At 41.7% G+C, this 14,626-nt stretch overlaps 2 protein-coding genes across 6 annotated transcripts in view; one reads left to right on the top strand and one right to left on the bottom strand.

The window, feature by feature from the left end:
- LOC118231682 (cerebellin-3-like) lies at positions 1-7,569 on the bottom strand. Its single transcript, XM_035425755.1, has 8 exons — positions 7,548-7,569; positions 6,693-6,785; positions 5,331-5,417; positions 4,793-4,873; positions 4,251-4,361; positions 4,010-4,078; positions 2,640-2,777; positions 1-1,542 (listed from the first exon to the last, which is right to left on the bottom strand). Exons 3-8 carry the CDS (start codon positions 5,398-5,400, stop codon positions 1,262-1,264), a joined length of 750 nt encoding a protein of 249 aa, XP_035281646.1. The 5' UTR covers positions 5,401-5,417; positions 6,693-6,785; positions 7,548-7,569; the 3' UTR covers positions 1-1,261.
- crmp1 (collapsin response mediator protein 1) overlaps positions 7,217-14,626 on the top strand; it is a 33,413-nt gene continuing 26,003 nt past the window's right edge. For 2 of the 5 annotated variants that reach the window (XM_035425748.1, XM_035425749.1), the window contains exon 1: positions 7,494-7,873. In XM_035425748.1, the coding sequence (XP_035281639.1) occupies positions 7,505-7,873 (369 nt within the window). In that variant the 5' untranslated portion in view covers positions 7,494-7,504. Of the gene's footprint in view, positions 7,874-8,618; positions 8,901-14,626 lie in introns of those variants that run through there. The other 3 variants (XM_035425747.1, XM_035425750.1, XM_035425751.1) reach the window with 3 other exon arrangements.

Genomic DNA, 14,626 nt, shown 5'->3' with positions numbered 1-14,626 from the left:
TTAGAAATATGAGTAAAGTTTATTTGAGTAATCATGCAATCACAGCCTGGTAGTTAAGATGCGTCTTGCAGTGTCTGCAGGTTACATGCACCAATCGCCCTGTATCCTCATTTTTGGCAAGCATATTTACTGTGTATACTGTAACTTCAAAATAAAAGTAAGCGGACAAAAATGAGAACCCCTTTATTTCTTATCTGTGGTGCCATTGAAGCAAAGGCTGGAGTTGGGATTCAGTCTGCCTCTCTGTTGTGCAAGCCCTTGTTCACTACTCTCGCTCTCTCATTGCTGCTCTCGCCTCTGCACTTAAGAGTTCTACACTGAGAACTCATAGCCTTTTGTATCATCTTTTCAGGACATTTTTCTCCAAGCTGCATCGGTCTCTAGCCGAGTTGATTCGTCACATTACATTACATTACTGGCATTTAGCAGACGCTCTTATCCAGAGCGACTTACACATCTTTTACTTTGTATCCATTTATACAGCTGGATATATACCGAAGCAATTCCGGTTAAGTACCTTGCTCAAGGGTACAACGGCAGTGTCCTTACCCAGGAATCGAACCTGTGACCTTTCGGTTACAAGCCCAGTTCCTTACCCACTGTGCTACACTCCGTGCTATCTGATTTAATTATTCTCTCCCCTCAGTTGCTTTTTGCTTTATTTTTTGACTCCCTTAAGGGCTGTGCGGTTTATGGATGTTATCCTTCTCTGTGCAACAGTCTTGCTGTCCGCACTTTTGTCCTTCCTGATACCCCCTTATATGGTGGTTATTTTTGTTGCACCTGACAGTGGCCATATATAATTTACATCTTGTGATGTTTCTTTACATTTTATTTTGCCTTTACATTTAAAATTGCTTACAACTGCACAGCTTCAAGTGCGGAACTATAAAATGCATTAGGTTGTTTACAAGAGTAGTTCAGAAAATGTTTTTCGAACAAAGCACAGTGCCTAGAGCAGTGGTCTCCAAACCCTGGTCCGGGAGAGCTAAAGAGTCTGCTGGTTTTTGTTTTCACCTTAAAATCAGCACCCAATTGAGACCCAAGACACCAGGTGAGTTGGGTTAACTGTGTAATCAACTGCTCTAATTGATTCATGAAGTGCAGAGTCACTATGAAAACCAGCAGACCCTGTAGCTCTCCAGGACCAGGGTTGGAGACCACTGGCCTAGAGTGTGGGCACTTGGGCATTAATCATGTGTAGGGTCTTGTTTAACTGGTCGTCATTATTTTATCACATTATCACATTGTTTCCTTTCAATTAAATAGGGAAAAGCAAGTGGCCATTGAAGGTATTGTACAAATTTCCATTGTCATGGAGTTGCATGTCTGCCCAAAGCTTTAGGTAGATGATATCTCCTATCTCCAGCTGCAGTGTGATCGTGTTTGTTGCTCCCCGTCCAGGTCCAGGATTGTTATCATAAGCACTCATGAAAAATTCATGATTCAAAAAGAGAGAAACGCTAATGCGAAGGCGTTGATCCCATCCAAACGCAGTGAAACTGAAATAATAGACACCCCTTATCGGGACTGTGAAGATGCCTGCAAAATGGGGGGAAAAATGCTTAAAACAATACGCTGAATGCACAGGTTTGATACATAAGCACCGAACTATCATAACTGATAACAGTGACATGATAAAATTCAAGCTTTGCAATTAGAAGCAGTGACCATGTTTCTGTTGTGTCGGTGTTTTGAGTTTAATGTACTAAAGAAGTTGAGAAGTGTGTGTTTGGCCGGAAGTATTAGGCCACTTGTACTTAAGTTTAGGTAGAGAAGAATTCAGCTGATATAAGTATATTTATTGAATAACAAACCACAGTACAAACATTTTTTTTATTTCTTCCTACAATAACACAAAAAGATGGCTTTTGCTTAAAAATAATCTTTGACACAACTTTTCTCAAAATAGTGTCTTTTGGCCTTTGGCTCAGTTGCTAATTATAATTATAATTTATAGAAAGCCTACCCAGTCATTTTGCAAAGTGGAAGGTGGAGGGATAGAAGGGAGGTGGAGGGATAATTAAATTGAGTGAAATCTTATCTACCTTAAATTATCATAAAACCTTAAAATATCCATCGACTTGAACATTCTGAGTGTGTGCTGAACACTTAATCTGGAAACCGTAAGCTTCTTTGCAATTTCTCACTGGGAATAACCTTGCCACAATGTGTATTTTGCCTCACACATCTAAGCCTAACTCCTTCTTTGCCTTATTTCTTGCAGCTTTAGTGCCCATTTTGCTTACAATACAGGACAACGATATAAGGTTACCTGTGGTTTTAGAAAAATGTAAGGTAGCTAAGATTACACTCAATTTAACTACCTCTCCACCTTCCGCCCACCCCCCATTATTGGATAGACTTCTAATAATCTGTTTAATTGTAATTAAAGCCAGAAGAGTTTATGCTTTGGTTTGCTACTCAATAAATGCACATATATTTACTAAATTCCTCTCTACCTCTGTTTTTTTTGTTTTGACTTTGTTTTTTTAAACACAGGTGGCCTAATACTTTTGGCCTGTACTGTGTGTGTGCTTGCATATATACACAATATACTGTAGTTAAACCTGGTTAATGGTATAATGATGTTTCATCATATGAAATGTTAAAATGCAAATACGCAGTTTGTATGGTACCTGTAGATTGGTTGTAAGCACCTCCAACATTAGTGATGACATGTGTGTAGACCACTGTGACAGCCTCAGAATATGGCCCAATAGTCTTTGTCTCAGAATGGTTCGCCAGAGAAGCTGCGAATGCCACCTTAGGTGTTCCTGCATGAACAGTGGAGGGTCAGCAATGGTTCACTAAGCGCCATAACATTATTACTGAATTTTTCCGCACTACCATACTCACATACTCACTGACAGAGCGCACACGCCGCTCACATTTGCTCTGTGTTGCAGTTTGTTTGCTTTACCCTGGTCCGATTAGCAGCTAACACAACAGGAATTGTCAAAGTGGGCCATGTTGCTCGCACTGTTAGTCAGCCTGTCCCTGTTAACAAACATGAGCATCTTCCACTTTTCTCTCAATGGTTGATGGAGACACTGATTTGGGGACTGTTTAGTAGAGAGCTGTTAGGTAAGCTATTAGTAACCCTCATGGTATCCTCATGGTAAAAAAACTACTCTGATAAATTTAGACTATAAGTACATATTATATAAGTACATAGACAATAAGTTACTTAAACAGTTCTGTTTCTTCCAAATATCAAAATTTTAATCATTTGGGGCAATGGGATTCCTCAAATTTTTCTAGTAAAGTCTAAAGACTAATCTGGGTTTACAGTATGGACTCTTGATTTTGAGTACTGTGTACTTGTGTTTGAGTATACTAATGTTAGCATGTCTATTCAATTTAGACTGTCCATACATACCCATTCTAACCCCGGATTAGTTGACTGTACTAGAAAATTGTGTGGAAACCCGTTGAGTAAAACCATTTACATATGGTGAAATATAGCAGGTTAAGTAGTATGTACCTGGAGTCTAAATTGAGTAGAGTAGACATTTTTCCTAAAATGGTATTTCTCGATGTAATTGTGTCGCCGTTGTGACAGACGGCGGGGAGAGGTGCGGGGAGTGGTGGTGGAGGACAGATACCTGGCAGCACGTTGGCTCCACCCTCGAACCACAGAAGGAGGTCCGGCAATAATTAGACACACCGGCAGTTCATTACGCAGTCAAGACTCAGGAATAAACTGTTAACACATTTCTACGGTCGCGGGTCAGGCACTTTTCACGGTAAGAAGAAATTTTTTTCCGCAAGTGTTTGTGTCGAAAGTGCTGCGACGAAAACAACGATAGAAAATTTACTCAGGAGCCACATCTGTTCAAAATGTAAACAAGTAAGGCATTCTTCACGCTCGGGAAAATTTTAGGACAACGCTACATTGGACACACACGCGCACAAACACACACACGCACAAACACACACACGTGACCAAACGCATAATCCTCTCCAGGCTCCGCCTGACGGAGATAATAAATATACTTTACTCAACCTCCAATTAGTTTAGAAGGGCTATTCTTCAGAACCTCCATCTCCCTCTGTATTGCTGATCTCTGGTCATCTGAGAGAGAGAGAGAGACAGAGAGAGAGAAAACATAAGAAGATGAGACGAAGAGGTAAAAGATAAGTTTCATGATCGTATCCATACTTGCATACATGCAGTCATATTTTGGCCATATACAGAACTAAGGCAACTTAATCCTTTCTTGCTAGTCCAGTTATGTTTTACTTACAGTGGAGGACCATTCCAACAATGAGTGTGATCAGAGTGATGAGCCACAGAGAGACAAAGACCAGTGATATCTTCCTGTACAGATACTCTCTTCCAGCAGAGCTCTTAGCTTCTGAGAAAGAATTGCATATATAAACTTATGAAATATTAACCAGTTCATTATGCATTACATATTAATGGATTAAATCTCAAACTAAACTGCCTTCAGCAAACTAGATATATGATGTTCATAGACTTTCCTTAGGATGTTTTATGATCTGAAAAAATATATTGCATTAAATGGAAATAAAGTCGAAATCACCAAAACAGCTACTCTAACAGCCGCATGCCTTCAGACTAATGATCAATTCATTTTTTCCTTATAACTTTCAAGAACAATTTATATTTAAATATCCACTTCAAAGCCTTTAAGGTGCAAGGATCCATTAATTTCTTTTTTTAACTTGAGTATGTCCCTGGAATATGCACTACTGCTTTTAACAGAAATGCCTCCCCAATACCCAGTTATTTAAATGAAATAGTGAAGTTTAAAGTGAATTATACCTGTTGACCTGTTACTGGGTGCTGTTCGATCCAAGCAAGTGTAGACATTAGCATGTAGACTTTCATAAGTGTTCTCTGTGCCTGTAAAACATAAATGCAAAGGAGGAGCATCATTTTAACGTTTAATGCTCTGAAAAATTATAAATAATCTGATTTCCTACCACTTTTCAAAATTTAAGGAACAAGCATACCATTTGTCTCCATATTGCAATATGTTCGGAGAAAGTTCTATAAAGGTAGGGTGACAAAGTATTGAAAACATGGGTGCTGATCATTTTGACACCTATCTTTTTGGGCAATAAAATTATTTGTTACAAAACGGAGGAATCGTATTATTTTACAAAGCCGTTTTTACATGTCTTTTTCTGTTATTCTTCGTACTCTTCCCCCTGTCACACACACACAAACACTTTCCTTTGATGAAACTCACCGTACCATAGTGTCAGTGTTTAAGGAACACTACAAACACACCTTTGTTTCCCCTATTTGTTCAGGTTTATTTATTTTTGTAAAATCGTAATTGCCGTGGAATACTTACCTGGAATTGTATCCATGAATACATTTGAACTTGGAGACCTGTCATTGGTGTATGTCGCGCCGGAGTTCATCTTCTCCCTCTGAACTGCTATGTCAAGTGCAAGGAGAAAAAAACAGCTATTCTGAGGAACTCATCTTATTTAGTCTTTTTTCACAAAAGATTCCGGTCATCTGACTTCCTGTCTTGAGTTCCGCAGATATATCTCTAAGTACTACTGCTACTAAGAATTTTAAGGTAGTGTTGCGTGTCTACACTTATCTTGTAGGGAAGAGTCGCCATAGAAAATATTTAGCCTAGCACAAGTTAATTTTAATTCAAACAGCTTTGACAATGTCGAGTCGCATACAATTTGAACCAAAGTACAAGCGGTGCAATGTTTCATCCATAAGACCTATAGTCGGTATAAATGTATAAGGGGCGAAATAATTGTAACAGGAAATGGAAACGCCCGATAATTCGCGTATGGAGGTTTTTTCTGCACATACTAATGTTTATCAGGAAACACATTTCCAATGGTAACGTGAGACCAACCACATCCCCAGGCCATGGGGGTTTATTTATGAGAAAAGTGTGCGCAAACATTGACGCGCAAACATCAACGCACAAGCAACTTTGTCACTACCGTGAAGTGAGTTGTGGTAACGTCCAAATCGACGAGGAAAGCTATATTGTTTCTTAACTCATAGCTGAGCTTTTACAAAGAAATTGCCTTACTATACAGACCAATCAGGTGTGTGCTTATTATAAATGCCTGTGGCAGGTGACTGTTTCTTTTCCATCGCTCGGAGCATCCAGAAGATAACACTAAATTAGCTGAACATATTTAACTTTAAACACTAACTTAAAAGTCGAACACGTTGATGAGGACCGTTCATTTAACAAATATTGAACACCGTGCAAAATACTGCCCAAGGTCTCCCCAAAAGTACACTAGGCTACATGTAGATGGTTTTCAACATCATCTAGAGGCCCTAATCTCCAAATCTGAAGCCCTCTCCATTACTTACCTGGGTACCAGCATTTATCGCGACCCTACTGTAGGCGTGGAAATATTTTTTAATCAAACCACTGTTCTTTAACCCGAATCAATTTGCACAATACTGTGAGCGGCTTGTGACTTCATCCAAATCTGTGATTCACAAGAACTGTGCGATTGTGATCCACGCTCTTCTTCAGTTTTTGTTTTTGGCTTAACTTGAAGTTCGTGTTCATATTCATTTTTTTCGGTTTTTATTTATTGACTTGCTGCCTCGTGGTACTTTAACTTGTTTTTTTTTCCACCTCACAGAACATTCTACCCCTAACAGTCTTCGTTTGTACTATTTGTCAAATCAAAGTCACAAAACTCACAATAACTGATACCTTGGAGTTCCACTGCCTTCGCAGAGATAGGTGCTGTCGGACAGAGAGAGACATTCCCCTTCCCGAAGGAGCAGTCCAGACTCTGTTCTTCTACTGGTAGAATGAAAGCGGAAAAGTCCCCATCAAGTACGACCCTAGAGTGGATTTCTTACAAGCTATGAAAAAAAGGCGGGGGGGGGGGGGGGGTGTTAAGGCCAAATATATTTAATATAACCTAAGCAGCGGGTGTGTCGCTGGAACCGCGCCAAACATCCTTTTCTGTCTCTGTAAAATCGCACCTTGCACTGCAGCAGCAACTTCGGAAATGCTGCATAATTTGAAACGAGCCTATTAGCTGGTGGCTAAGGAACAAAAACAGCATGAATCAGAATCTGAATGCTTCTAAAATATGGATAAATTTGGGTTCTGTAGTTCTACTTCAGCAACCCTTGACTAAAACGAAGCCACTTTATATCAGGAGAGCAAAATATCTCCGCGTCTACGTAAAGTTGATCTGGGGTCCCTAAAAGCATTTGGCGTGTGCCGGTTTATTCAGACGATTTCAGCGCAGACGTCGCTGACCTCCACAAACCCATTATCAGCTGCGGAAAATAACACGATTCCAGCACTTCTTCGCAGCATCAAGGTCGAAGGGGAGTATCAGAATCCCTATCTTGACATATCGAATAGCCTAGCTGCGCATTGGCACTAGTAGGCTACCCCTGAGTTTGTGGTAATTGTAAGAGGCCAGTCTCTTGAAATTGGACTTGAAACTAACCGCACTGCTTCGGTAATTTAATTAAAGCTTACAAAACCTTACAGACTCCCCAGACATGTCTGACCTCAAACACCGCTGGAATGAAGAGGATGACTTGCCAGTATACTTGGCAAGACCCGGTTCTACGGCGCAGACCCCGAGACAGAAATCCTACGGGATGTTTTCTTCCGTGGAAGGAGCTTACGAGAACAAGACCATAGACTTTGATTCCTACAGTGTGGGGAAAAAAGGGAATCGAACCCCGAGAAGTGGAAGTAGGGAGAATCTAGTGGATGGAGATTACTTCGGCGGGTCTGCCAGTGGTGCTAGCGATCGTTGCGGCTCATTTGTCAGTTCCCCCAGTGACAAAGATGACAGGACACCAGGAGTGGAGATAAAATACCCGTCTGGTAAAGAGTTTCTGCAGGGGGAGCAGAATGGAAAGGTACGGTGCCATTTAAATTAAAGAGTGACTACCCTCCACTTCAAAGTCAGTTGCTTATGTTTTTGTTTCGCTGTAACATGTGCGAATTATTCTAGAGAATAACTGTATTAGATCTATTAAAAGCACCAATAGGTTAGGCCTAGGGAGCTATAGGCTATACCTTTCCCTAGGTGGACAATTGTGACAGTAAAATCGGGGCGGTCGATTAAATCAATTATATTTCATTATTATTCTTCAGAGCTGATAGTTACAAGTTATTCACAATACGAGAAGATTCAACGCAGACGACAGTCGCATGGCAATATAAACTGACCTAATTCGATACCCTATATTTGCCAAGTAATTTAGCCTACTAAATTTTCGAGAGGTAAGAAGATAATTTCAAGATTTCACAAAGTTATATAGCCCAACCTATTGCTTTTCCTGGCCCTGTATGTTATAGACTTACTTCTTTACTTCGGATTTTGTTATTTTTGTTTTACCCGAATATTTTTGCAACTTACAATTGGTTAGGCTTCTGATTTATTGCTTCTTATTACGAGAATATAATCAACTCCAGAATTTATTAGGCTAGTGGTTCACCAATGATACATTGAAGGGGAAGAAATGCCGGGACATTTGATAATGCACACAACAGTATCTCATGTAACTTGTAACTTATGCACGAATGTCCCTAATTATAGGTCTGTAGTTTAGTGTAGAACCGGTGTGACTGGAGCGGAACTGTTGACCGTTCGCATATCCAGCAGATCCGTACGGTGGGGTTTTTTTTCAGGGAACCGTAAGAAGAGGGCGCTGCACTCTTTAGCTGTAGTTCCAGACACTCACTCCCGTCGGGAGACGCGACGCTTGATTATTTGCAACATAAAGGTAGTTGGCAGAAATATAGGTCATATTATAAACCGGTATAATCACCAACCAAACGGACCACTATTAAATATTTAACTCTGGTCAGTTATCTTTTGCATATTGGTTGAGAATGTCCGGGACTGGTTACCAAGGAAAGAAGAGCATCCCCCATTTAACGGTAAGCGGAATAATGGAGAGGCGTTACCCTCCTGATAGCTTTTTAATAAATTCCAGTTCTTATTGTTACTAGCCGGCGTGTACTCCCTGCTCCGATGGGACTACTGCAACGATATATTTCTACTGAGTAACAATTACATTTCTTTGACATAATAGCCTGTCAAATAAACCAAACATATTTATGGCCGCGATGCGGTGCTGTGAACCTGGATTTTCATTTGGGATTTGATGTCTTAGAAGACTATGGGCATTAGCTGTGTTAAACAATAAGAATAGTAAGAAGCGCTAAACAACACACGTTGGACATGCATTTTGGAGAGCCAGTTTAAAATGGACAGATATGTATGGCAAAACGGCTTGTGGTTTGCACATAAGCTGCGTCCCGTATAGCCTAGCCTACTGCACGGTGAAAATGAGGTTAGAAGCTGCTGTCTCATGTCGGTGGAGACGGTGTTCAGTGCATTCGCCAGCTCTCCGGTTATTTGAGCAAAAGGCGCATATTCCGCTGAATTCATGCACAAATAGGCATTTCGATGAAATCAAGAAGTCTCTTAATTTGAATAGGCTACCACGTTCGTAGATCATGAAAAATAAAGAAAACCAGCGCTCTGAAATACAGACTGACAGACAAAGGGAGGGAGTATAATATCCATCATTGAATCGTCTATAGCCTTTTGAATCAGGGAGCAGTTCACCAAACAGGTATTCCGAAAATAATAGTGACACACAAATAATTGTGAGAATGCCAACGCCCTTTTGCGTAGGCCTGCGTGTTATACACTTGGTTTCACCGTGTAGAAATCACTGCACTTTTAATAGCCTACATAACTCCTCATTTGAGGGCACCAAAATTATTGGGACATATCAATATTATGTAAATGAAAGTAGTCATATTTAGTTCTTTTGTTGCTTATCCTTTGCATGCAATGACTGCTTGAAGTCTGTGACCTATTGTCATAACCAGCCAACCATGTGCTGAGTGTCTTCTCTGATGCTGAGCCAGGCCTGTACTGCAACCATATCCAGCCCCTGCTTGTTTTGGGGGCTAGTTGCCTTACGCTTTCTCTTCAGCATATGAAAGTTGGATTCAGATCTGGTGAATGACTAGGCCAGTAAAGGATTTTCCAGTTTTGGGCTTTGAAAAACTCCTTTATTGCTTTAGGGGATCGTTATATTGCTGTAGGATGAAGCACCATTCAATTCGTTTGGAGGCATTTGCTTGAACTTAAGTAGATAAGATGCTTCTGTAAACTTTAGAATTCATTTTGCTGCCACTTTCAGTAGTTACATCATCAGTGAAGACAAGTGAGCCAGTACCTGTGGCAGCCATACATGCCTAAGCCATAACACCCCCGCCACCATGTTTCACAAATGAGGGTGGGGGTGTTTTGGTTCTTGGGCAATTATTCTGATCTTCCACACTTTGCTTTTGCCATCACACAGATAGAAGTTAATCTTGGTCTCATCTGTCCACAAGACCCTGTTTCAGAACTGAGCAGGCTCTTTAAGGTACTTCTTAGCAAACTGTAATCTAGCCATCCTGTTTTTGTGGTTAACTAGTGGTTTGCATCTTGCAGTGTAGCCTGTAGTTCTCTTCACAAAGTCTTCTGTGGACAGTAGTCACTGTCTGCCTCCTTGAAGTGTATCTGGTCTGTCAGACAGGTTTTTGGGGTTTTTTTCTTCATTATGGTCAGAATTATTTGATAATCAACTGTAGAGGTCTTCCTTGGTGTACCTCTTTGCAATTACTGAGCTCACCAGTGCTGTCTTTCTTCTTAATGATATTCCAAACAGTTGATTTAGAAATCATGATACAGGCAAACAAAACAATGAATGTGGAAATTATTCCAAAATGTTTGGAGATGCTTGGTTTTATTTTATTACTTTATGTGCTTTATCAAGTTTTGTTTCATCAGTGTTCTGTTTTTGAAAGCACCAGTCTAAACTTCAAAAACATAACAGCATAGCTAATTTATAGGAACTCTCTTGATTTCCATCAGTGTTCTGTTTTCGAAAGCACCCAGTCTAAACTTCAACAACAGATAACAGCATGACTAATTTACTGGAACTCTCTTTATTTACATCAATACTTTCATTTTTTTTTTCATTTTAGGGGCTTAAAGTGGCTATCCTTTTTTGTGCTGGCATATTTCTAGCAACATCGATTCAATGTGTTTATGTTCTGAGATTTCTCTAGCTGCTATTTTCCATTGGTGGTGTAGAGTGTGACAGTCCCGCCAAGTATTTAAATATGATGATGCAGGCACAGGAACTTGCATGAGGAATGCTAAAGACCAAGCACCTGAAATCCGAACAGCATTTTCTAAATGTAGTTTGATAGGCTGATCGGTATTACTGTGTCAGACAGCATTGTTGGTTGTCTCTCGGCAGTCTTCTTTCTCCAAATTACTTTACCACTCGATTATCTTCTAAGAAAAATAAGCAATTAATGTGCTCCGAGTCAAAGCTTCATTTCCATTTAAACTCTGGCGTTTGGAGTGTGAAAACGAATTTTTGTGACACTCATCACCACAGATGTCGCCAAAACTGATAAATTAAGGTTAGACACTTATACATATTAAGGTATACTATGCAGGATTTTTACCTTGAAAATATTTATAAAATAGCCATGCTATTTTATGATGCATTGGCAATCTTTGTCTTTATCCACTTTCGCCTATTTTCATGCTCCTTTACTGGTATTTATTATTATTATTATTATTATTATTATTATTATTATTATTATTATAATATGTGTCTGGGACGTTTTTGGATGTGGCACTCTTTTCTGTGTGGGGAGGGGTGGGTGTGGCTACAGAGCATTGTGGTTTGGGATCAGATTACTGTGGAGTGTTTATGTTGTTGCTAAGTAGCTGCTGTAAGGGCCAATATACAGCAAAGCAAAAATCAAGCCAACAGGGCTCCTTCAAGAACTATTCTTGATATCAAAAATAGAATTTTCACTAGTTAAAATTCAATTCCTGATATCAAAAATGAAAGGTCCCTTTGAAATTAATAGGAAAAATGCTTGAATTATAGCTAGTTAAAATTGAATTGCTGATATCAAGAATTGTAATTATTAGTAGTAAACTTGCATGTGACTGGTGTATATGTGTAATATGTGGTGCATGCCCTTTAAGATAAAAAAATATATATTGTCAATGAAATCAAATAAGTTGATGTACATGCATTACTGCATGGGTCACAGTTTGATTGGTACATAGTATTGGGATGAAGTTTAAATTTAATCCCAGCCCAAGATCCACTGACCAGATGGATGGAGGTAATTAAATTTCCTATTATGTATAATGTATAAAACAACATACTGTATTAAAAACAATATTTTTGAAGCCCTTGAACTGGTGGAAACTAAGCTGACAGCAATTTGGGAGTTATGAAATGGCAAGTTTAGTGTTATGAAGTGCCCTTCTCAATCAGTGAAGCCGCATATACAGTAAAACTAGCATGTTATGCATATTCATGAGAGATGAATATTCATTTCAGTATTCATATTCAAGTGCTTAAGTAGATGCTTGAAGATTAGCATATTGGCAAGCTGTACCCTGTTTTATCAAAAGCACTAATGTAGTTTATTCTGTACTTTTTTCCTACTCTGTATAGTGTCTTGTGACAGTTCTCTGTAAACAGTGCTATACAGATACAATTGAATTGAAAAAACTGCATTGGTCATAATCTAAATGTTTATCATTTTGATACATTAAATGGCAAATTCTTCCACGGAATCTCTGAAATAACAGTATCAGGTTATTCCTCCCTGTAGCACGTCGAGTGCTACCGCTCGTTTGAGAGAGGAGACAGACACGTTAATTCTTTCCGGACGCGACTGCGTCTTGTTTTTATTTTCGGCCGCCACGCGGCTTTCTGGTTACAATACACAATAACCAAGGGTTTGTTTCTCAATTCGCTGCTGACAGCCCGTCAGCTCTCCTTCCTTCTCCCGTTCACCCGCTTCTCTCTCTGTCGAGCAGGTTTTAAACGTCCAGGCTCACTGTCGAGGTAATCAGCACATTGTCAATCAATCACACAATTAACCCTCCGTGCTGATTAATAAACCCCAACAGCCGTGGCGCAGAGTTCCGAGAGCCGCCCCGCCCCCTCTCTCTCTGCAGCCAACGCAAAACCACGCCCACCCTACCACATACCCCCACCGCCCGACTTAGGCCGGGGAGCCATCCGGCCGATGACCGACCCCCCCCCCCCCCCACCCCCTTCGGGGCGAGAGAGGAAGTCCGCCACCACCATCTGCGCCCCCGGCCTATGAACCACCTTAAAATTAAAGGGCTGTAGAGCCAGATACCACCGGGTGATTCGCGGGTTGGTATCCTTCATGCGGTGGAGCCATTGGAGGGGAGCGTGGTCCGAACAGAGGGTGAATGGGCGACCCAGCAGGTAGTAGCGCAGGGACCCGACCGCCCACCGGATGGCGAGGCACTCCTTTTCTACCGTGCTGTACCTCGCCTCCCGCTGGGATAGTTTACGGCTGAGGTACAGCACCGGGCGGTCGACTCCCTCCACCTGCTGGGTCAAAACAGCCCCCAGCCCTCTGTCCGATGCGTCGGTCTGCAGGATAAAAGGAAGAGAGAAATTAGGGGTGAACAAGAGCGGCTCCCCGCAGAGGGCTTCCTTTACCCTCTCAAACGCTCGCTGGCACGGCTCCGTCCACTGGACCGGATCTGAGGCACCTTTGCGAGTTAAATCAGTCAAGGGGCTGGTCAGCTGTGAAAACGCCGGAATAAACCGCCTATAGTAGCCGGCCAACCCCAAGAACCTCCTTACCTCTTTTTTCGTCTTGGGTCGTGGACAGGTCGCAATTGCCGCGGTTTTATCCACCAGAGGTCGCACCTGTCCACTTCCCAAGTGGTACCCCAAATACCGTACCTCCGCTCGGCCAATCGCACACTTCTTTGGGTTAGCCGTGAGCCCCGCCTGCCTCAAGGACTCGAGCACCGCCCCCACATGCCGCATATGCTGTGCCCAGCTGCTACTGTGGATGATAACATCATCCAGATAGGCAGCAGCATACGCAGCATGCGGACGCAGCAGCCGATCCATCAGGCGCTGGAAGGTGGCTGGGGCCCCGAATAACCCAAACGGAAGTGTTCGGAATTGGTACAAACCGTCCGGAGCGGAGAAAGCCGATTTCTCTTTGGACTTTGCAGACAAGGGAATCTGCCAATAGCCCTTAGTCAGATCCAGTGTCGAGAAAAAACGAGCCGTGCCCAGCCGATCCAGGAGTTCGTCGACCCTAGGCATAGGATAGGCATCAAAATGTGACACAGCATTCACTTTCCTATAATCCACACAGAACCGAATAGAGCCATCCGGCTTACTTACCAGCACGATGGGGCTATTCCAGGCACTGTGGGACTCCTCTATTACACCCAACTCCAGCATGGCCTTTATTTCTGCCTGCACCAATTTCTTTTTGTGCTCCGGCAGTCTATAGGGGCGGGAACGTACCGTTACTCCCGGGGGGGTGTCGATATGGTGGTGTATGAGGTTCGTGCGTCCTGGTAGGGGAGAAAACACATCCGCAAACCGTTTTTGCAACATGGCAAGGTCTGCTCTCTGACTTGGCGAGAGGTGGCTATCTGAAAGGGGTGGGGTCTGATTGATTGAATTTACTACCTCCGGCCCCAGCTCGTCCCTCTCCTGATCCACCGTTACCAGAGAAACAGCCACCACCTCTTTCCAGGCTTTTAATAA

Source organism: Anguilla anguilla, chromosome 7 (genome assembly GCF_013347855.1).
Source record: "Anguilla anguilla isolate fAngAng1 chromosome 7, fAngAng1.pri, whole genome shotgun sequence".
Classification (NCBI taxonomy): Eukaryota; Metazoa; Chordata; class Actinopteri; order Anguilliformes; family Anguillidae; genus Anguilla; species Anguilla anguilla.
The sequence above is the reverse complement of the archived record's forward strand: the minus strand, read 5'-3'. Positions and strand labels throughout refer to the sequence as shown.

Coding starts and splice junctions, on each gene's coding strand:
- LOC118231682 (XM_035425755.1), bottom strand. CDS start 5,400: ATGAACTCCGGCGCGACATACACCAATGACAGGTCTCCAAGTTCAAAT. Junction 4,874..5,330: donor ATTCATGGATACAATTCCAG/GTAAGTATTCCA, acceptor TATGTTTTACAG/GCACAGAGAACACTTATGAA. Junction 2,778..4,009: donor CCCTTCTAAACTAATTGGAG/GTTGAGTAAAGT, acceptor CTGTTCATGCAG/GAACACCTAAGGTGGCATTC.